The sequence below is a fragment of the Rhagoletis pomonella genome, unplaced genomic scaffold, assembly GCF_013731165.1.
Source record: "Rhagoletis pomonella isolate Grant_MI unplaced genomic scaffold, Rhpom_1.0 Rhpom_scaffold_00004, whole genome shotgun sequence".
Taxonomy (NCBI): domain Eukaryota; kingdom Metazoa; phylum Arthropoda; class Insecta; order Diptera; family Tephritidae; genus Rhagoletis; species Rhagoletis pomonella.
Window position 1 is genome coordinate 43523851 of NW_023458558.1, and position 23642 is coordinate 43547492.

At 34.0% G+C, this 23642-nt stretch overlaps 2 protein-coding genes across 2 annotated transcripts in view; both read left to right on the forward strand.

Moving 5' to 3' along the window:
• Positions 1 to 14736, forward strand: part of LOC118737602 (dual specificity protein phosphatase 15) — an 84311-nt gene extending 69575 nt beyond the window's left edge. The window contains exon 4 of the mRNA XM_036468211.1: positions 13004 to 14736. Coding sequence (XP_036324104.1) covers positions 13004 to 13953 — 950 coding nt within the window. The 3' untranslated portion in view covers positions 13954 to 14736. The remainder of the gene's footprint in view (positions 1 to 13003) is intronic.
• Positions 14737 to 21554: 6818 nt separating this feature from the next.
• On the forward strand, positions 21555 to 23392 carry LOC118737601 (DNA primase large subunit). Its single transcript, XM_036468210.1, has 2 exons — positions 21555 to 22125; positions 22177 to 23392. Exons 1-2 carry the CDS (start codon positions 21719 to 21721, stop codon positions 23381 to 23383), a joined length of 1614 nt encoding a protein of 537 aa, XP_036324103.1. The 5' UTR covers positions 21555 to 21718; the 3' UTR covers positions 23384 to 23392.
• The last annotated feature ends 250 nt before the right edge of the window (positions 23393 to 23642 follow it).

The window sequence follows — 23642 nt, forward strand, 5'->3', positions numbered from 1 at the left end:
CAAAAAAAAAACAGAACACTTAAATTGAATTCACGAAATCGAAACTGAAATGCGCAGTATTCTAGTATGTAGATTACAACAATATTGCAACGCGTCATCCATTGTGTTGTTGGTGCAACAGCTGCAGCAGCCAGTCAGCTGCCAGCCAAACTTTGCGTCATCCACCAGCGACTGTGGCGCTCACCAGTGTCGTCGTGATGACTGACATTTAACGTTGCGACATTTTAAGGTAACTTAATCACGCATCGCGCGCAATTACGCATAGAACACGATGTCATATACATATGTATACTTGGAAACATGTCCACATATTATTTAGGTACCTAAAAAAACTCACAAACTAAAAGTGACAAATATCAATGGCATGCGCATACCGAAAATTCCATTACGCGCCACGGCAGTTGCCTCCCACCATTTCGACACTGGCCCCTACCATTACTAATCACCAACAAACTTAAGTATTCATACAAATATACATATATGTAGTAGGTATGTATGTATTCAATATTTACTTCCGATGTACATATTTACACGACGGCTGAGTGTGAGTAACAAAATCCAGTAAGTCAATCAGTCAGTCGCGCATGCGCACCGTAACACTTCCTTTTACAGCCGGCTTTGAGACTTTTTACCGGCGCTTAATCATCGATTAGTAATTATTTTTCTACTCGTTGTTTTTGCTCATTATTCGTATTCGTATTATTTATTTTTCGCCAAGCGATAGCAAATAGTTCACAATAAGAAAAAGTCGTGTGAAAGCGAATTTTTCCACGTCACCGCGGCAATTAATGTGAATTGACTTATTATGCGCTCATTAAGCGGAGTTTTTTTTTCTTTTGTGTGCATAAGCCTAGCCACTGCTACCTACATACATACATACATAGCCTAATCAACAAGAACAATCGTCCGATTCGATATGAAGTCAAACCCATAAACTTGTAATAGTGTGTTGCTACGAGTATTTTCGCATGGTTTTTTACACTCTTTTTTTAACTATATGTATGTATGTATATCTAAGTAATTTTCAAACCACCTAATTTTCCTTACTCTAGCTGGCATTATACGCAAATCAGGCAGTAATTTTTTTCGTTTGGTTTCTTACAAATGCAAACTCATAATTGTCTTGCCTCGAAAAACTAAAAAAAAAGAATTAAGAAAAAAATGTTTTGTTTGTGAAAAAGCTTCGACCATAGCATAAATAGTCACACCATTAACAGCAACAGTAATAGCGAATTCAATGAACTCGTAGATTTAGCCAAGCAATTGTATTTATGTATGTACTTTTGAGGCCATTAATGCTCAGCACTTCAGTGCATTGGCAAACATTATGAGTCAGCAATGTTATTGCCTCTTTATACGTAAAAAAAAAGTGTGTATGTATGTACGTATGTATGTGCATTTCTAAGCGGTACTCCGCCAAGCAGACAGTGCGGCAATCATTTAGTGTTTGTATATGTATGTATGTATATATGTAAGCTAGGAAGTTAGACAGTTAAGTTGTTCAGCAGACAATCAGCCATAGCCCTCGGGCTTCTTTTTGGACTGAACTCTTACTAAGTAATAAATATGTAGGTATGTACATACATATATATATCCCTGTAGTCAAATCTACTAGTTGTGCACTAAGCAGGTTGCTACGCAGCTCCAATAGATAATGAACGGTTATCGAACTAAATACTTGATAGAAGGTCAATACGTGTCAAAAATGATTTACATTGAACGAGCTATAAAGCGCACAATAAAAGGTCGGAACATATTTTAGGCTTTTAAGTTTTAAAATGTTACTCATTCTGAAACTAGTTGAACTAGTAGGTAAAACTGAAGCACTCTTAATGCCATTTTCTAAAGTAGCTTTCGGAATTCATCTGCCCTTCAAACACATTTTTTAGAACACAATTTGTGTTTAAAGGGCAGATAAATTTAATAAAGGTCATAAACAAAAAAAAATAAATAAAAATTTTAGTTCTAGGTTGTGTAAAAAATTCCATAGCTCTATCGAATAACCAAAGTTCATTAGAATAAACGTTGTCTTCATTGTCTATGGGAGCGAATGTAAAATGAAAACTTTGAAGCCGTTTTTCTCGAGTTTTTTATTCTTTGGTTTTTGGCACCTATGCAGCTAATTAGCGATATGTCTACTTTACTTATAATATACGCTGCTCGTGTTCGATCGGTTGCTCGTTTCGAATCGACTTATATAAATTGTTACCTTTTTGAATAATGCATTTGATTTGACGCAGAGTTCCCGGTGTTGAGTTGGACAAGATTTGTTATTTTTTTCATCCAATTAAAATTTCGAAGGAAAAAAATAGTTACGCCATTATCGGAATAGGCTTAGAAATTGCGAAATGAGTGACATTTTTTTAGAAAAATGTTTCAAGAAAACCTATCGGTATTTGTGTTTTGGAAATCAACATTTTATTTTAAAATGTTGAAAATTTCACAGAAAACGGTTTTGAAAATTTTTTTAATTTTACATTCCAATGGTGCTTTAGAAATGAAAAATTTCAAGAACAAATGGTTTCCAAACCGATTGAAATTTCAAAGATTTCAATTGCTAATATAACATATAAATATTATGAAAATATGTAATTGGAGATGCGAAAACCAAACGGTATCCGCATTGGGCTGGAATGTTCCATATATTTATATATATATGTATATATATTTATTTTTTTCATTACCATGCATACGTAATTTCCAAAATATTAAGTCAGCAAAATTGGAAAAAAGATACTTTCAGGATCCCCTACTTTTGATCTTTTTTTTAAGCCATAGACCTTCCTCGCTCTATTCTTTTTACCATTTTTGTACGTTGTGGCCAGAGTTCAGAAATTTACATAAAAAATAATAGCTCAGCACGAATTTAAATTTGCTCAAGACATGCCATAGTCATTGGAATATTCTGTCATACACCTTTTAAAAGGAAGCTATTATTGATGACGCCTTGCCAGCGAGATTTTCTTTTTTTTAAGCGCTCTTAATTTTTCCGACTGGGTCTATGAGTAGATGAATTGAGTGCTGCCTTAGCGCCAAGCCCTTTAGAAAATTTATATTTGTAATTTGTGATTTTTAGGATACATACATTCATTTCTGGGTTGGCCAGCAAAATCTGTAAAATATTAAAAACAACGGTATTCTTCAGCGACTTCAAACTTGTGCTAGAAATACTATAAAACTGCATGCCAAAGAAAATCTAAAAATTATGGGTAAACATGTAGTGTGAAATTTAAAAAAAAATGTTTAAATTCTTTTTAATAATTACAAAGTTAGAAACTTTGTATATAGTGGACTGTATTGCAGTGTGAACTATAGTTTTATTAAAAATTAATAAAATTTAAATAAAACCAAATATTTTCAAAAAATGGCAAATAAAATTACTGTACAATTTTCACCAAGCCCCGTTTCAGTGTAAAGTCAGTCATTAAGGGACCTTACTATCCACACAAAAAAAAACGGTACTGTTGTTCTATCGGATATTTCGATTAAGATTTACATGAGCTGGACCGATTTAAGATTGGTCTCAAAAATCTGATTATTTTTATTCCGTTGATAGAATTTAAAAGTAGAAACTAATTTTATTTAAAAGTAGAAACTAATTTTATTTATGAAAAAACTAGATTTTTGAAATCGGTACAGCTCACTGATATCTTAATACCTTTGCGAAATTTGTTGGTTGAAGTCTTAAAATACATGTCGCCCACTAAGATCCAAAGTGCGATCAACTAAAAAAAAGATTTGGGCGATTTTTTTTGCATAAATCAATTCATAGGGCCTACTTCCAATTAATGTAAATATTTTTTTCTTCGTGATTACATACATTAACTAGAAAACTATACCTGTTTTTGTATTAATTGCGTTTAATCTGCACGATCCACAAGCAGCTAAATTTCCCTCTCTGAATTTACCGTTTTATTTCCCGGTGGAAAACACCCACCTTTATTAGCGAAGCACCCCTAAGCGCCAATTTTAGAAATTCTATCTCACGCAGAAGCTGGCATCCAGATACATATGTATGTACGTATATACCCAGTGGGGAAAGTGGTAATGCATTACATGCGTGATAAATAACGTAATGTATTTCTAATGAGTTCTAGATTCTATTTCTGTTTTACCGATTATTTTTTCGGCTGTTTTACCGATTATTTTTTCGATTACCATACATTACTTTTTCCCACTGGGTAGGTGCATAATATCTTAGAATTTAATTAGTATACTAAAAATGGAAAATTTTTAGCTTCAAAACAATGCACGAAATAAACGAGAATTTCACCTCATGCAATCGGAAAACCCCAACAGTTTCTACCGAATTCTGTTCCACAGCTTATCTCATTGATTTTCGAAGAAATTGTTTTCGTCACTTACACACTTGTAGAGCATAGAAGCAATTAAAAACAAAACAAAAAACTATTCTTAGAAATCGGCATCAACTTCATAAGTACTGCACGTATGTATGTACACACATACATATATTATTTAATCGCACTATTTTTAAAAAACTTACTTCAACAAATCGATTCAAATATTAATTAAAGTGTCGCACTTTAATCGCGACCTTATTGGCATACGAATGACTTTGGCGCCAGCAACTAATGGCTGTTTCCTACTAAAATCCACAGAGCATTTCCTATCAGCAGCGGTTTTTTTTACAGTCCTAGCATATTCTAGGCTATTTAGCGTAAAGTTTTTATAATACTTTTAACAAGGTTCTGTAATCATTTACTTTTCTGTATAGATTCGGTTTATAAAAAAAAAGTGAAATTCACTAAAGGCTTAGTTACAAGCTGTAAAGTGATCGAATCTTTATAAAAAAATGACAGTTATGCATGTTATTAGTACATATATGTATATATATATATATATATATATAAGTTATTAAGAGATATCTTACAATATGGTTGGTATAACACCTGTGTCAATTTCTCACATGTTTTACATAGTAAACTTATGTTTGTACAGCTTTCGTATGTATATATGTATGTTCATAAATATATATGTCTTGTATAAAACCAATCTCAAAAGGTTTCAATATACAACAGTGTTGTCGTTGACTAACTTGTATTTTCGTGTACCCAAATATCATTATTTTTGTTTTTATTATTTCGTGCTTTATTTACATTTAACAAAGAAAAATAAAAGTCCGATACACGATAATCGACTTCAGAGCTCATTTTTAATTCAATATATTATTCACTTAATAAACAAATAAAAGCTGTTTTCTTACTCCACGTGTTTAAAATTTTACCATGAGTCCCAAAAACGTTCATCTCCATGGAAATCTTTTTACTTTTTAGCAATCGTAAAATTGATTTTAACGCTTAAAGCTTACTATTCAGCTCCCAAGAAAAATGCCAAGTACTTACTAAATTTTTTGTATAGCTGTAAATTTTCTTGAAGTAATAAGTATACTTACGAGCAAGCCCCATGATTCATGATGTATGGACAACACTTTAGTATCTATAAATCTATAGTATTTAGCATATATGCGCAGTTGCTTAAAACATGCAACAGAAAATCTAAGAATTTTCATGAGAGCGTAGTTTATTAGCAGTTTTTGCTTTTCTTGAGAGCTGAATACTATACTTAGAGGGAAATTCTGACTAAGAAAGTAAAAATTCTTTCGTAAGACAAATGAAAGACAGTTTGTTCTAGAATAACAAAAGCCTTAGAATAAACCCTCTCATGCACCACTCGTGGTGAAAAGCACTTTTGCCAGAAAACACTTGTATATCATTTTGCTTGCGCTGCTTTTTTTTAATTTTTTGTTTTCTTTTCTTATTTTACTTTTTTTTTAATTACTAGATTTCTTTGTCCTAAAAAGAAAGATACTGGAATATTTTTTTTATTTCATTTGATCTTTATACAAATTTTTTATTTGATTTCTACATTTGATTGTTTAAAGTAGAAAAAAATATTCGTTTTTAATTTCAGTTAATTTCTAGGGAGTTATTTTTTTTCATTTGTTAATATAATTTTCTTTTAATTTAAAGATTTTGTTGTTTTAAATATTTTTTTTCTTTTTTTTGTGTTTTTAAATTTCTAGTTGAAATATCTTTCTATTTTTGATATTTTATTGCTTTAAAAAGATTTTCTTTTTCTTCGATATTTAAGGAACATACCTTATATTTAACCGACTTCACAAAAAAGGAGAAGGTTATCAATTCTTCGGATTTTTTTTATGTATGTTAGCGCATAACTTTAAACTACGTTAACCGATATAATTTTTTTTTTACCTCACAGGTGGTCCCATATTAATTTGGTTTAAATCCGATCATTGGATCATGAAGAAATTAACGATAATCTTAAATTTGTATATGAGATTTAAAGTCGGTTTTCTTTTTTGCTTAAAAATTACTTGTATTTCTTTCATTTAAATATTTTTGTTTTAATTTTTTTTTTTTTGCGTTAAAAATCATATAATTATTAAAAAAAACGAAAATAGATAAAAAAAACGAATGCCTAAAAGTAAAAAAAAAATATTTTTAAAACAATAAAATCAGCTGATTAAAAGAAAATGAAATTAAAACAAGAAAAATTAAATTAATGAATTAAGTTCATTAACGTAATTTTTAGGAACTTATTGTGCTTTTTGTCTATTTTTTTCTTTTATTAATTTCATTTTGATATAATTTTCTGATTTTATTTAAAAAAAATAAAAATAAAATTTAGTCTGAATTTTTCTATCCTTTTTCTATTTTGTTTTTACTTTCCTTCTAATCATTGTTATTTCATTTTTAGTTTTTATTGTTTTAAAGAGAAAAAAATATAAATTAAGTTCATTAGCGTAATTGTTAGGAACCTATTTTCTTTTTTGGTTAATCCTTTTCTTTTATTAATTTCATTTCCATTTAATTTATTGATTTTATTGTTAAAAAAAAAATTTTTAACTTTGAAATTTTTAATCTATTTTTGCAATTTTGATTCGACTTTCCTTTTAATTCTTATTATTTAATTTTTAGTTTTTATTGTTTTAAAGATAAAAAAATATAATTTTTTTTAATCTTATTTAAGTTTTAGGAAACTTATTGACATAAGACAAACATAATAACGCTAAAACCCCTTTGCTAGCAGATCTTTCAATTAAACTTTCGTAAAACAGGAAAGAGCTTTCCAGAAGTTGCTGAAGACTTTTGTCTTTCAAAAGACTGGAGGGGGGAGTTGTAAGGCAGTTGCCAAAACTGCCCTTTAAACTGCACTTTCTTTTTAATTGTAGCTGGTTTTTCTCCGAAAACTTAGATAGAAGTGCTTATCAGATTCTATATTTAAGATAAAAAAAATCATCACATTTCTATTTGGTACCTTCCTTGCTTAGTGGGTCTAAACCATTCCTATCATTGGATCATGAAGAAGTTGGCGGAAAACTGATGAAATCTACACGTCTAACTGCAATTTTGGAAAGTTAGCTACTTTTATTAGAATCCAGTTCTGGATTCACTCTCATAGATATCAATATTAATTTCGCTTGTAATTATAATTATAATTATAATTATAATAATTAATAACGGCAGCTAAGTCACAGAACTATATTCCATCTATTATCCACTGCTGCACAATACTTAAATATGTGCATACATATGTATGATCAGTGAAAGTAATGGCATCAAAGAATAACAGAAATGTTTTTTTTTTTTAAATATGCAAGCGCTATTGACGCAATATTACTGATAAGATTACTTAAAAAGGTTAGATTTCGTAAATTATAATCGATATACGATTTATATACTGTATACATTTTACTAACTTTTTCTATCAATTCGAAGCGCCATTAAGTCTTGGGAATTTCACAATTATCTAATATCTTTAAAATATAATTATATTTATATCAGTATATGTCACATGTCACAGTACATACTTATTTACGTATGTATATAGCGTTAGTACTTTATAGTATAATATTTACGGCCCTACATACGTCAGTGTAAAGAAGTGATATTATTTCACTATCTCACTAACAAATACTTATTATCCAAAGAACGTATTTTTATTTAGACTACTTTCGTGCATAACATTCATTATATTGTACGTAAAAATATATATACATTCAAAACCACAAAGCAAATTTCATATCTATACTATTGCCTGCATTGGTTTTATTGATTAGTTATCCGAATTCGATACGAACGCAAATGGATTATATGAAAAATGTGTGATAAAGGTTTAAAACTATTCGCTTCTAAATAAACGCCCAATACGAATTTCTATTTGGTAGCGGTATTAAAATATCTTATAACACTACCATTCGAAGGCAGACGGGAAGGTGTATGTTTCAAAGCACCAGAGTTCAAATAAGGGAAACAATTTCGCTCATTTCCATCTTCTAATGTAACCATACGATACAAAAAACAGAGCTTTGCTGCTTTGTTCGAGCGCGGAAGACCGTTTGCTTTATAAGTTCCGAAAAAGGAAGTCTCTTTTTTTCTGATTTTGTCCACTGGGCTTTTTTCTGTACATACATACACAACTGTTAAAATACGTATGCACCTGATTTTCGGTTTATCGACGATTTAAATGAAAGTAGATATGATAACGTAAATATTTTTGTGTATTACTAAGTCTTACTTACTTAAAATAATCGTATTTTCGTGTACGTATGTAAATATGCAACTATTTCACATATGGCTGATGATTCTATACGGATTTTTGAAATATCCGGATATTTGAATGATTAAAAAATCCGAATATGCGGATAATCCGAATATTCGGTTATCTGATTAAAAAAATCGGAAAATCCGGTTATTAACCGATATCCGCATAAAAAAATTGACGTATATTAACCGGATTTTCGGATAGCAAAATTAACGGATATTAATCGAATATCCGGATATCCGCATTTAATACGTATACACGAGTTTCCAAACGGTTATCCGGATATCGGAAACACGGATAGTGCCAGCCTTAAAATCACGATATACATATGTACATGCGCGTATTTTTTAAGAATTTTAATATAGAAAACTTAATTAAAAAAAAAAGACTTATTTTGGAATTTCGCTCATGTTTATGGTAGATATCGGGTTTTTATGTTAAAAATATAAAAAAGCCAGGTGTGGTGCTCATTTTTAAGAGCCAGTTTAAACTTAGATCACGTAATTGCCTTCATATTTATCCGCTGGCTAAATAGGAAGTGCTCCTTGAAATATGCAGCATATCACGTGGACTCCAGTGATCGGACTTCTACCACATTGTGGTAGATCTGCCGCTTTCTTGAGCATCTACCACACAAGGTCTGAAATCTACCACATATTTGCGTTTTTAGTAGTTTTATTTTTGCTCGACATAATTTTCTAAATTTTAAGAGCAAAAATTTTCCAACACTATACACTAACAGCAGGTAGAATGGGAGGATGAAATAAACTGTAAAATAGTAAATGTTTGTCAATATTCAATTTTTCGACAGGAAACGTGGTTTTATTGTGTTAAATTGCAAAATATATAATTTATAAAAAAAACGAGGAGCGAAAATGTTAAAAAACGGCGATTTTTGTGAAAGTATTAGCAAATTTCAGTGCATCTAAAGTTTCTGAAGCGTTGTTTACTTTAACTTGAGAATTGTCAAAATCGTGTACATCGTGATGTGATAAAAAGAAAAGCTGGCAGCACTGCGCAAGGTTGCAGAAATCTTTCAAAATATGCTCGAAAATTATCTTGATATGGAAGGAACTGCTTTACACTGTCAAGGAAAAAAATTGCCAAAACTCAACGCAATTTTTAGCAACTTCAATCGTGCACTTTATTATACTAAAATTATTATTTTTAGATTCTAATTAAAATGTTTGCAATTTAGGTGAAAGCTTGCAGAATTTTTTTAGTTTGGTCCAAAACCTTAGATTTATCACATTTTTTGAAATCTACCAAATTTTTGTTCCAGATTCGACCACACAAATTTTTTAGAGTCCGATCACTGGTGGGCTTATGTTACAGAGTACGTATACGCAGCGGAGTTTTTCGTTTCGTTGTTTATAGTCTTATTTTCAAGAAGTAAACGGTTGTACATATTTAAATACATATGTATGTAAATATATGTATCTCGAGCATACGCTGAATTTACTATATAGTTTCTTATCAAACACGCCTAACCTTGAAAACATGCTAAGTGAATATACATACATACCTAGTGCATTGTACTGAAATGCTGAATGGATTTCAAGGGCAAAATAGTGTTTTTGATAGATGCTAACTGTCAGCGTCTACTGAGTCATTACGTATTAACAAACATACGCCATTGTGCCTTGTCAATTAATTATAACAGTTTGTGAACTAGTTGATAGGCAATAGAAAAGCAGATAGATGGACTTCAAACAAAGATTAGAATGGAAAAATATAATATGTAATATTTTCCCAACTGCTTAATAAATGCGAGTTTTGCCATTTAGGAAATTAGGGGCATTACAATAAACAGTGCTCACCCGATTGGCAAATGAACATATGTACACAAATACATGCCTGCCTATTTGTCAATCGGGTGCCCACAAGGGTACATATGTACGACGATAATAGTAAGAAAGCAAGTACTTAAATTATATCCATTGTAGCTCAATAGCTTGTTGGTATTGATAACTTTTTATTTTCTTCATTGGATTTCAATGAAGATGACTCACAAAAGTGCGTGACTGCCTAGTCTAATTGGGTCTAATACTTATTATAGTCCACTACTGAATTGCTCGTGTTGTAGAAGTACCTTGGTGGGGATGACGTGCAGAAACTGGTACGAGTGTAATTTTCATATGTGCGTACATACATACATATTTCGTACGTAATTTGGTACAATTTAAACGAAATATGAAAACTAGATACATAGTACGTACAAGGTAGTACAAAATTAATCCCCCTTCTTCTTAATCACTGCTTTCTTTGTGGCTACGTGAAACCGCGGATTTATGCCAACAAGTCTCAGACAATCGCAGCCCTTAAGGAGAATATTCGACAGCAAAGCGAACAGTTATCACCGGAAATAATCTTGCGGAAAATCATGGAAAATGCGATAAAATGGGCACAAATGTGTATCAAAACTGGCGGCATCCACTTAACGGATATCTCCGCTTAATTGAAAAAAAAAATGTAAAGCTCGAAATAAAGATTTTCATCACTCAAAACCATTTTTTTAGTAAAAAAATATATATGTATGTACATTAGGGCAAGTCAATTTGTATGGTATATTTTTTTCGAATATACGCGTATAGCACAAAAGGATGTATTTCTGCGTCAAAAAGAAAATGAAAAAAAAAATTGTCGCTTACGTTATGTTAGCGGTTAGGGCTCCGTATATATCATGCAACTGTTATCCTTTAAGTGAATGGCCTCCGATGATTGAAAATTAGTTATTATGCAAAAATATGTTTTCCTTAAATATTTTATTTTTTTCAATAAGCTTAATTTTTGTAGCCTTATAAGTAGGTATGTATGTATATATGAAATATAAAATGGCTGCAGTTTTAAGTTGACGTTGGTTGGCAGTGTTTTGGTGATAAACAACAGCTAATAGCTCTTAAAAAACGAATCTAATCAGTAAAATATTTTACTTACTCATTTAAGATAATAGCGTTTTAAATGCTTTTATGTAAGTATGTAGCATTTAAGGACATACATACGTACCTACACCTACATACGAGGCATTCTTCGTCAACCAAAGCCCGCTTCTCTTCTATATTAAATGATGAATGGTTTTTTTTTAATTCTTTATGGCAGAAAAGTTTTTAAGAATTTATGGAATTCCCTCGTAACTTTTTACACAATCCAAAAAATTGAAAAGTAAATATTTTTACCGAATTTTCAATACCATGTCTGATTTTTTTCCTCAACCAATTTTGGATAGAGAAGAGAGTAAATGAATTAAGCAATGAAAAATTTTGAATTTTCAAAATTTCGTGTTCAACGGCTCAAAAACCCCCGAGTAACATAGTATTTTAAGCGAATTCAATAATTTTTCAAAATTTTGTCGGCCATATTAGTTTTCAAAAAACGACACTCATGATTTGCAAGTTGCGTTCCTTATCTCCCATAAATAGTTAGAAATAGTCCGAAGTAGTCAGATTTAGTCCAAAAAGCTTTTCTTAACTTGAAAATAACAGCAGAAATGAGAGAACAACTGACTCTCTTCAGTCCAAAGTTAAAAGATTTAGTCAGAAGAATTTTTGCTGGCAAAATCTTGAAAAGTCTCAAACCAACTAAATTTAAATTAACGGAAGTTAAAGAATAAACGAAAAGTGAGAATAATCTTAAAACTAAAAAAAAGTGAAATGGAAGGAGGCAAAAAATATTTGATATAGTACCCGTAAGTGTTTATTGTGCTTGTGCTTGTGTGAATTTGAATGTGTTTTGTACATACATTTCCATTTTTATTTGACATTAGTTTTGTTTTTGCCATTCTTTGGACTAAAAATTTGTTTTTTTTTGCGTTCCTTTACTTTTTCTTTTTATACTCTTTTAGTGAGCGCATTTTATGCTCTTGCATTTTGACACTTTTCTGATTTTAGTCAGAAGAGATAAGAATGGACCTAAAATTAAATCTTTTTACCGAATTTTCAACACAATAACTGATTTTTTTTTTACCCTGAACAAATTTTGGAGAGAGCGAGGCTTCAGTTGATAAAGAATGCCTCATATCTACTTTTGTACATGTGGTTGAGTGTATTGGTACATATACTGCATGCGTCGTAGATAAATACAATACAAACGTTTACTGTGTTTGTGCAATCTGTTATGTATAGTAGTAGTGAAATGTAGCTGATAATACTCGTACTCTAGAGGTGAACGCTTAGATCATCACTGGCTTTTGTGTTACAAAGATGATGGCATAGATTTAAAAATATATCGCGTTTGAAAGAAGAAGTTTTTGATAAGCGTTCATCGATCACAAACTTTGCGCACAGCGAACATGACTCCACTCAACGATAGCGGGCAACTCGCCCTCATATGTAGTTTTTGTTGTACTATAAAATAATGTACCAAAATAGCTGTTGCATAATTCTAATTTACACTTTTTCTCTCTTTTGTTTTTTCACAGAGGATGCACGCAAAACCGGTTCACGCGTACTGCTACACTGTCATGCGGGTATTTCGCGCAGCGCCACTATCGCTATCGCCTATGTCATGCGCTACAAATCACTTTCGCTCTTCGAGGCTTACAAGTTGGTCAAGGGGGCGCGACCCATCATTTCGCCCAATCTCAACTTCATGGGCCAGCTGCTGGAGCTGGAACAAAGCTTACGCACGAGTGGCGTTTTGAAGCCGGCCACACCTACGGCGGCCACCACACCCACCACCCCAACATCTAGTCAAGTCGAATTTAGCCAGAATGTAGATGTAGATGAGACCGATGCGTCGCTTTTACGCAAGCGGCCTACCGACGCCAAGCGCAAACTGTGCGCCGGCGATGATGATGCCAGTGATGACCTGTTCGAGGATGCGCGCAGCACACTGAGCAGCCATAGCAGCAGCAGCAGCAGCAGCAATAGTCAAGCGTTGCGGCTAACATGGCCACCGCCCACAGGCACGCCCGCAACTCTGCTATCGCATTGCACTTCGGTGGAGGCCTCCTGCTCATCTTCGGCCTCGTCGTCATCGCTCTCCGCCTCCTCATGCACCTCATCTTCAGCCTCGACGCCGACTTCACCATCGACTGCTTTATCTGCCGCACAATCACCCTTCCTCTGTTGCACTCCCACCGCTATGCCGAGGCGCCATTCGCCCGCCAAACTGCGACTCAACCTGCGGTCCACCTTCGCACCGATACGGCAATCGCAATCGTGCATGTCAATACGCGAAGTAGCTGATGAGAGCGCAGCCACTGCCACAGTTGTCAGTGAATCAACAAATACGGCGCTGGCGATAGCAGGAACGGCAGCGCCAGCGGTTGCCGCTTTGGCGCCCAACAACAACAACAGCAATTTGCCCTTGCCAATAGCGATGGATCAGGAGAATAATGTAGTAATGGCAATGTCGACCAGTGATTGAGGCGACTAGTAATAATTTTAAAAACAAAAACACTGAAGATTCACTAGTAGTAAAATGAAAGTTAAAAAAATAGAAAAATAAGATAAATAAAAAACTGAACAACGCAAACACTTTGAAAAAAGCTGTGAATAATTTTTAAGTGTACAATATAGCGAGCGTACCTACCTAAAGATTACATTTGTATTTGTAAATACATATGTACACTAGTATATATGTACATATACCGATCGAGCGAATAACCGATCGAAATGACACCATGCCTACTAAACTTAATACGTAAATACTGCGAGCACATGGAAAAATTTGTAAAAACCAAAAAACACCAGAAAATTTCTGACCGTTAGATATGTACACATACATATATGAAATATTTGTATAAAAATCGGCATATTTACAATTAGTAAACGTAGACGTTAAATGTCGCATTGCACCAACAAAAACGAAGCATATTATAAAATTAAAATCGACTACGTTTGAGAAAAACATTTTTTTTTAATATTTTACCTTTATACCCTTTGAGAAAAATTGAAAAAAACTAACGCATTGAGACTGCGTCAGTGAGAAATTATAATCATGCATTTGCCTACGCTTACGGCTAAAATTCATGTACATTCATAATATGAAGTTTATATTTGAAAGCTTATATTTATTTATTTTTTTTTTAATATTTTAAATTAATAAAATGTTTACTCGCAAAAAATTATGACCAAGCAGTTATTTATAATATTCAATTTAAGAGTGAGTTAGATAAACAAATTCGCATTCAAAGGCCCAAAATTTTTTTTGAAATTATTTTGGCATTCATGTGTTATTTTTAGCGTAATAAACATAAAATTCACGCAAAATGGTGCGAGTGCCATTTTACGAAAATCAGTACCCAGATTTTTTCTTTCGCGATAATTTTTTTTTTATCTTTATTTTTTTTATTTCCTTCTAAGTCACTGGGCTTACTTACTTAAAAAAGCCGTAGAAGAGCCGAGCCCAACATTCGTTTGCGGGCGTTGATTTTTTTAAAACAAATGAAAGAGAAATAAATAAAAGCATAATGTTGAGTGAATTAATTAATTCTTAGCGTAATTTATGAAGGCATAAAATTTAGTTAAGATGACCAATACTATAAAATATACATAGTTTAAAGCGTAAATTTTGTTGGAAATAAGAGTATGCAGACATATGTACATATGTAGGTACATACATAAAACTAACAGATTATTTAGTTAAAACATCCCTTGCTTAGCATAATTTGTACAAAATACAAAATAGCAACAACAACAAAAACGTACAAGAAATAAACTCTTATGTATGTAACACTATATTAAACAATGTAATATTTAGCGAGCGAATATTTATTTTAATGCCAAACTCTTACTTATAAAACTGTTTTAAGTTTTTCCCTCTGCACACACACACATACACACAATAGCCGTATTTTTCCCCCAAAATGTAGGCCTATGTTTGTACATACATAGATCAACCGAAAAAAGAGCTAACCAAACATCACAGCAAATTTGCTTACCCATACAAACACACATGCATATGTACATACATATAAATACAGTACATATTTACGTATTTTGAAATATAAAAAATTAAACTTATTGTATGTATGTATTTGTTTAACTATAAACACTTCTGTTCTTGTCACTATCACAGTTTAATTAAATTTAAGTAGCTAATTAAGCACATCTTACATATACTACATACAACTATATTGATACATATAAATACTATAAATTAATAATAATTTTAGTGCAAGCTGAAATGTACATATGTACAAATGTATATAATTTATTTATACACCCTATATTAAAACGGAGTGAAAAAAATTAAAAGAATTCGCATTTACTTATTTTTTCCTGCTGACCTTAAAGGCAAGTTTGAAACTTCATTACTTCATCAGCCCTGGAATTATAAAATATGGCAAAACCGACACTGCTTCGAGAAACTCAGCCCATAGTTCTTGCGTAATGAAAACTTCGACCATTGTCCCAATAAAAAAGGTCAAAAACACCATAAAATCGGAGGAGCTCAGGCCAATAAACAACCTTCCCAACTTAGAAAAAATACTGGAAACGGTTGTAAAAAATCAACTATTCAACTATATTGAGTCAAATAAAATACTCATTAAGGAGCAGTCAGGTTTTAGGGCTAATCACTCATGCGAAACAGCTCTAAACTTGATCTTATCACAATGGAAGGAGGGCCTAAATTCCAAGAAAACTATGTTGGCGGTGTTTGTGGACCTTAAAAGAGCCTTCGAGACGATCGACAGAGAAATAATGCTAAAAAAACTCGAATATATTGGTCTAGATAGCATCGAACTTACATGGTTCCGTAGTTTTCTTTCTGATAGGAAGCAACAAACGGTGATTGGCACAGCTCTATCCACAAACGTAGCAGTAGATATTGGTCTACCACAAGGGTCGGTGTTAGCTCCAATACTCTTTAATATTTATATCAACGACATAAACTCAGTATTGAAGTATTGTAAGGTAAAATTGTTCGCTGACGGTACCCTCATAACCCTCAGTGACAGTAATCTACCCAATGCAATGATTAAAATGCAAGAAGACCTTCATTGTTTGTATAAATTGTTGTGCGTAAACAGACTGCAATTAAATGTGGACAAGACAAAGTTTATGGTCATATCTAGAACAGCTAACGTTAGCTCCGATAATTGCAGTTTAAAAATTAAAGATGAAGTAATTGAGAAAATGAGAATCATTAAATATCTAGGTACAGTATATTTTGCTTTACTGCCTCTATGCTTAAGTGCACATTTAAGATACCTACCCCAAAATGCGCATCAGAGGCATTATTTTTAAAATTTATAAGGAAACTTCTCCGATAGATGCATTCAACATACCTGCACATTGGCGATACCTGCCTTAAAAATTGTGCGACTAGTATCAATTATCAATGAAAGTATTACGTTTACCTGCACTGGCCCTATTTTGCTCATCTCGCAGAACAACGAAAACGGCTATCAATTTATGTAGTTATATAGATAATTAGATAGCAATCGGTAAAAATTTCGCTTGCAGTAATTTCTACATGGTAAGTGCTCCGCCAATATTTGGTTTCATAGGGATTCGGATACCTTCCTCATTGAAGTAGTAAAGAAAATTCGCTTAAGTGCCTTTTTTGGTTACGTGCACAAGTTTTTCGTGCAAAGAAGGATGTGCAGCTAAGCAAAATATACTGTATATATATATCGATGAAAAGTTAAAATTTGAGGAAGATATTGACTACACAATAGCAAAAATTGGTAAAAAAAATTGGTCTCATGAAAAGATCATGTAAGTACTTAGGAAGGAGGTATAAGAATCTGGTCTACAGATTTATAGTTGAACCACATTTCATATACTGTCCAACAATCTTTTTTTATAGTAAGCGACACACAAATAGATAACCTTCAAAAAATGCAAAATAGGGCTATGCGATTTATCTTGAACAAGCGTGGCTGAGCATGAAACAGCAAATTTTCTATCACGCTATGAAATTCGTGTTTAACATAAAACAAGCTAGACTTCCAGATTATCTGAGTGATATCCTACGACATAATAGTGAAACCCATTCGTATTTACTCAGGGGAAATGATAGCTTCAGGATGCCGCTGTATAAAACGTAAATAGATAAGAAGAATATCCTTTTTAATGGATTAAAATGTTACAATGAACTTCCAGCTCAAATAAAAAATTGTGAAAACGTTGGTACCTTCAAAAGGTTGCTATTTGATGACTGTAGAACATTGACTATTAGATAGAAAGGTCCGGCATGGAAACTAGTCCCTTCCATACGTACTATCTGGATGACTCTGGATCTAGTCCATTCAGATCACCCATAATGTATGAAATACGAAGGTCGGCATGGAAACTAGTCCTTCCCGTCCGATCAAATAGCGCGACTCTGAATTTCGTCCATTCAGATCGCCTACCGGCAGAGAAGTTTATAAGAGGCAGCTTGGAAACTAGTCCTTTCCAACCGCCCAGTTGTGGCGGCTCTGGAAATTACACTTTTAGACCGCATATCGTACGTGATATATTTACGGTACTGCTTAGAATCACGTCCAGTCCAACAGCATCGAGAATATGTTATCTTAGTTAAATATACATAAACTTTTATATAGCTTAGAAGGAAAAGTGTAACAGGTGAACTTATTTTAAGCATTAATTTTAACTTTACTTTTATTATATATTGCAATACATAATTCAAATGTATATACGTGAATGTATATAGGTCAAATAACTGTAATAAATAAATAAATATAATTTCGTCCCAAGCCCCAAATGGCTTCTCTGATCGAAATCGTCCACGTTGCTGCGCCATTTAAAAGAACGAATCGTAACAGTCGTGAACGAGTAACTCGTCACGAAAAAACTCATATTTCGGATTATAACAGCCGTGAACGTACTGCTCCTCTCGTATACCCACGATGTAAAGAGACAGAGGTGGCGCATTCAGCAGTACCGCTAATTTGGTTTGGCGAATTTGACAGAATCAGCTGTTCGTGTGACCTCAGCATAGAATAGTCCGCGATAAGTTTGTTCTCGTATGAATAGTTAGTTACTAATAATTATTACTAGTATTTGTTAATGAACATTTTTAACTATAAAAAAAAATTCAGAAACAATTTGCCAAGAACTCGCGTTACTAGTTTCTACTGGCTTAGTGTTTCATTATTCATCTTTATTTCGCTATTTGTGGGCGTAATATTAAATTTTTCTTCGATCTTCAATTTTCTGTTCAAAAAGTAGATGAACACAACTACGATTTGTTTACAAATGGCGGCCGCCGCCTTTTTTGTCTCCTCCATCTCCTCTATTTATTACGAACGTGACGTCATCACCCGCGGGAATGCGCATTCTTGTATTCTATCATTCTTGTCGTATACCGAATTACGACATGGACCAACTAACAAGACCAGGCAATCGGAAAAGAATGAAAAAAGCATATTTCTGAGCGTTTTTAACAACTGCCTCAGAGCGCGGTTACCCACGAACGTGTACGTAGCGTACCGTAGAAGTACGTAGAAACATACCAAGTTTTCTGTTGATAGAAAGAGAGAAGCAACGTCTACGTCACGGTCATGCGGTGGTGAGGTTTTGTTAACACGCAGATCCCATAAGATAGATCGTGTCAGTTGACACGTTCTCTGTTTTCACGTCCGTTGGTAACTGCGCTTTAAAAATGAGAAAAAACAAGGAAAAGGAAAAAGGCACGGTGATTGAGTGCGATTATATTAGTATTTATTATAAAATATAATAAGTGAAACTTGATGACAATAAGACCTTTTTCAGGCCCATCAAGTCTTGATTTCAAGTCTGCTCGTTCGTAGGCGAAGAAGGTGAGAAGAATGTACTTTTCCCCTCTCTTCTCACCTCCTTCCCCTACGAACCGAGCAGACCTTACGTGTCTGGAAGGGGTATAAGCGAAAAGTGTTCATAAAATATGGTTTTCATGATTCAGAGTGTTTTACAATCGCATATTATCGGCACGGCATTTGAACCCACTTTTAACTTTTTTTGGCAGACCGAAAAAACGCACAAACTTTTTTCTGAAATTCGATTATAAATGCAACGATGGCTGATTGCGTAATGTGTAGTCTTTGATTCATGGAATTAGGAGACAAACAGTACGTTCACGACTGTTGTAATCCGAAATATGCATTTTTGCATGAGGACTTGCTCTTTCACGACTCACAATTCGAGCCCAGGCATGATCCGATCCATGTGTAGGGCCTTCTACACAACAATTTGACAACTAATACATATTCTCAATTGTCTTGTCTCAAACTGTCGAATGTAAACGCAGCGTTAACGGATTCTTAGGTATTTTAACTTTAATTTTTCTTCTTCTTACTATCCACAAATGTGGCATTAAAAGACAAGAATGATAGAATACATATTTAGTCTGTTCCAATAGCAGTCCGGTTTACAGGATTTAGTCAGAACTTACAGGAAGTCGTTCCTATTGACATAAAACCTGTAAGTGGGAACACTTTTGAGAGAGTAACTGAGCAACTGTTCCTAGTCAGAAGTTACAGGATTTAGTCCGGAGTTTTTTTTCCTGTAAGTTCATGAAAAGTGTCAAACGATCAGCTAATTTGCATGTGCAAGCTAAAACAAACAGCGGTGAAAGCAAAGTACCTTATATTTGTAAAAAAATGGAAGTAAACAACGAAATGTTTGAATATGTATAGATTTCAATAATTATTTAGTGATATTTCAGCTAAATCAGTGTTGTACAAATCACATGTAAACAAACCGACTGACGTTTTTACAGGAAATAGTGCTTTTTGCGTTCCCATGCACTTCTGCATCTGTTCTCGTTTTACTCTCATTTGAGAGCGTAAAATTGTAATTTGACAGTTCCACATGTTTTAGTCCGAAGTTCAAAGGAACAGACTAGCTCTGATCCAATACTTTTCGTGAAAAATCCTGTAAAACTGTCAAACAGCAAAATTACTCTCTGAAGTGAGAGTTAAAAGGGAGTAACAACAAAAAGTACGGGAACAAAAAAAACCATTTTTCCTGTAAAAACGTCAACCAGTGATTGCTTGACATTATCAGAAGAAAAAGTTCGGGTAAAATCCTGCAACTTCATTCTCTACACAACTCTCCAAAAGTCGCTCTCATTTACAGGATTTTGGAGGATTTCGGAGTATGGGAACATTTTTCCTGCAACTTCCTGCAAGTTCGTGTAAAATCCTGTAAGTTCATGGAGTACTGGATCAGAGCTACTAATTGTTTCGCTACACCGTGCTGGAGAATGAAACTCCTCTGAAGTAAACAAATTTATCAGTTGTCAAAAGTAAAGATGCCGGTGGCAAATATGATTTTCGTTGATTCGATGCATCGAAATGTACATCGATATTTTTCGATGCAGCAGTACGTCTCATCGGTGCATCGATTTGCACAGGATTTTTCAGTGAATGTTTCACAACAAAATAAGTTATTAGCATAAAGCGAAGCGCACATTGGCGCGATTCTTTCGTTGCGAATCCGCAAGCCCAAAAATTACAACAATGCTACCCATACATTTTAATGCGCTAGCGCACACTTGCACGATTCCGTCGCTGCGAATTTTTCGAACATTCAATGTTCCTCTTTATTGACGCGTTCGAAACGCGGCTTGCAGCGTTTTGAAGGCGTCAAAGAAGAAGAAGAAAGGTGTCACAGCAATAAAGGCAAAGAAAAAAAAAACGTGTAATGTACAAAAACTAATAAAAACGTTCGTAATAATAGTATTTTGTACGATTTGGGCACGCCGAGTGCGAAAATACACGAAATAAAGGGAAAATTGAGTGAATTGTACATCGGAAATCGACGCGAAAAAATCGCACAAGTGTGCGCACGTTTGCGGATTCGAAGTTAACAGCCGAATTCGCAACGATGGAATCGCGCTAATGTGCGCTTCGCTTAATTGTAGAAAATTTTAAATAAATTACTGCAGCTGAGCGAATTATGTTTCTAACTGCAGCCATTTCAATTATTTGATCAAAGTAATTTTTTTTTACAATTTAAAATGTAATAACGGTTCAATATACTAGAGATGTCAGTTTTCAAAAAACATCGATGCATCGATATTATACATCGAGTGTAAAATTTTCGATGTATCGAAGCAAAACATCGATATTTTCATTGCATCGATGTTTTTCCGGCATTCCTAGTCAAAAGTGCGCGCCAATTTTACTAGAGAAGACTCGCGAAAGTTATAACATTTTAATATATTGCATAAAATAATAAAATAAGCATTTCCTGCAATGGATTTTCGCCGCAAAACGCGACCACGTCTAGACCGTAAGCCTCAGTTTGAGAATCTCGAAGCACAATACCCGCACAATGTTGCACTATACCGTTTTCCGCCAACGGAAGACATCAAAATACATGACTTCGAGGATCTGGCGTTGGAACGCCTCAAAGTTCTACGAATTCTTGAACAGGCGACTTCTAAAAATCTACGTTTTCTATCAGATGAATGGAAGGAATCGGTGAACGCAGAGCTTAACCGCGAAGGTCTTAAGGGCTACTTGCGTCTTTGTACAAACAGTAGCGCTAATTCGACAGCGAATAGCACCAAGTATGAGTTGGAATTACAGGCAAGGCGACGTGATTACATTTCACATTTTATACTACGTTTGGCTTACTGTCGCACAGAGGAGTTAAAGCGGTGAGTTCAACTATATTCAATTTAACTTCACTTTTAATCATAACTTTATAGTTGGTTCCTGACGCGAGAAATGGAGCTGTTTAAATACAAATTTTCATCTATGAGCAGCACTGATATCAAACATTTTCTGGACCTAAATAAATTGGAGTATACGCCGCTTTCCGAATCGCAGAAAGACGCAGTAAAAGATGGTCTCTATGAGAGTACAGTTGGTCAGAGTGTTTCCAAGATTGAATTACTGGACTTTTATAAAGTACCATTTACACAAGTGTTAGATTTGGTGCGCACTCGGCGCTGTTATCTTAAGGATGGTTTTGCATATGTCAACACGCAAGACTTTGTCTCAATTATAGCGGTGCTGCAGCTTAACGAAATTGAACATGGATTGCAATCTGCACAAAAGCTTATTCGTGAAGTAGAGACAGATGAGCGCATATTTCACTTGCTTAAATCGCTACATACATCATACACAGGAAAAGATTATGCGCTTAGCAAAGAAGGAAATGTGCCGCCTGAATCACTAGATCAGCTTTCCAAAAAGTCATTCCCGATCTGCATGCGCACTTGCCATGAGCATTTACGAACCCATCACCATCTTAAGCATGGCGGTAGAATGCAGTATGGCCTTTTTCTAAAAGGTATTGGCGTAACGTTGGAAGATAGCCTGCGGTTCTTTCGTGAGGAATTTACTAAGAAAATCGATGCGGAACAATTCGCAAAGCGTTATGAATACAATATTTATCATAATTATGGCAAAAAGGGTTCAATGATCAGTTATGTGCCCTACTCTTGCCTTAAAATTATCCAAGAAAATCCAGTTCAAGATGATTGCCGTGGTTGTCCCTATAAATCAAGTGATCCAAGTCTGTTAAAAATGAAGCTCACATCTTACGGTTTATCTTCAGCACATGTTCAAGAGATTATGACGTATGCTACAAAGGGTCACTATCAGTTAGCATGTGGCAAATATTTCCAAATAATGCATGAATCCCCAGGGGATATGGCAATAAACCATCCGAATCAGTATTTCGAGGAAAGTCAAATTTTGATGGGAAATCGTACATCAAAGAAAGCAGCTAATGCTAGCATACGTAAGCCGATGAAGCGTGGTGCCAATGATACGACACAAGTAATGAACGCCGATGAAGATGACGAGCTGTGGAACATTGCGGAAACTCAAGAGAGCACTTTCCATAGCCAGCAAGCAGAAAGAAGTGCGTGGGATGAAGATCTTGATCTGACGGCAATCGACTGTTAGCGGAATAGATATAAATTTGAAAAAAAGAGGATTTTTATAAAACGTTCCCTTTGGACTTTGTGCGACGGTCTTCTAGTACTCAATCTTTAAATAACTTTTTGACTAGCCGTACAGAAGTTTCAGAGTCTTGGGCCAGTTTCTTAATGTCTGGCTAACACTTATCTCCGGTCAAATATCGTTATCGACGTTACTGAGTCCATGCTTACTGAGTCCATGTAAAGTTGGCAACGATATATGACTGTGAATTAGTGTTAACCAG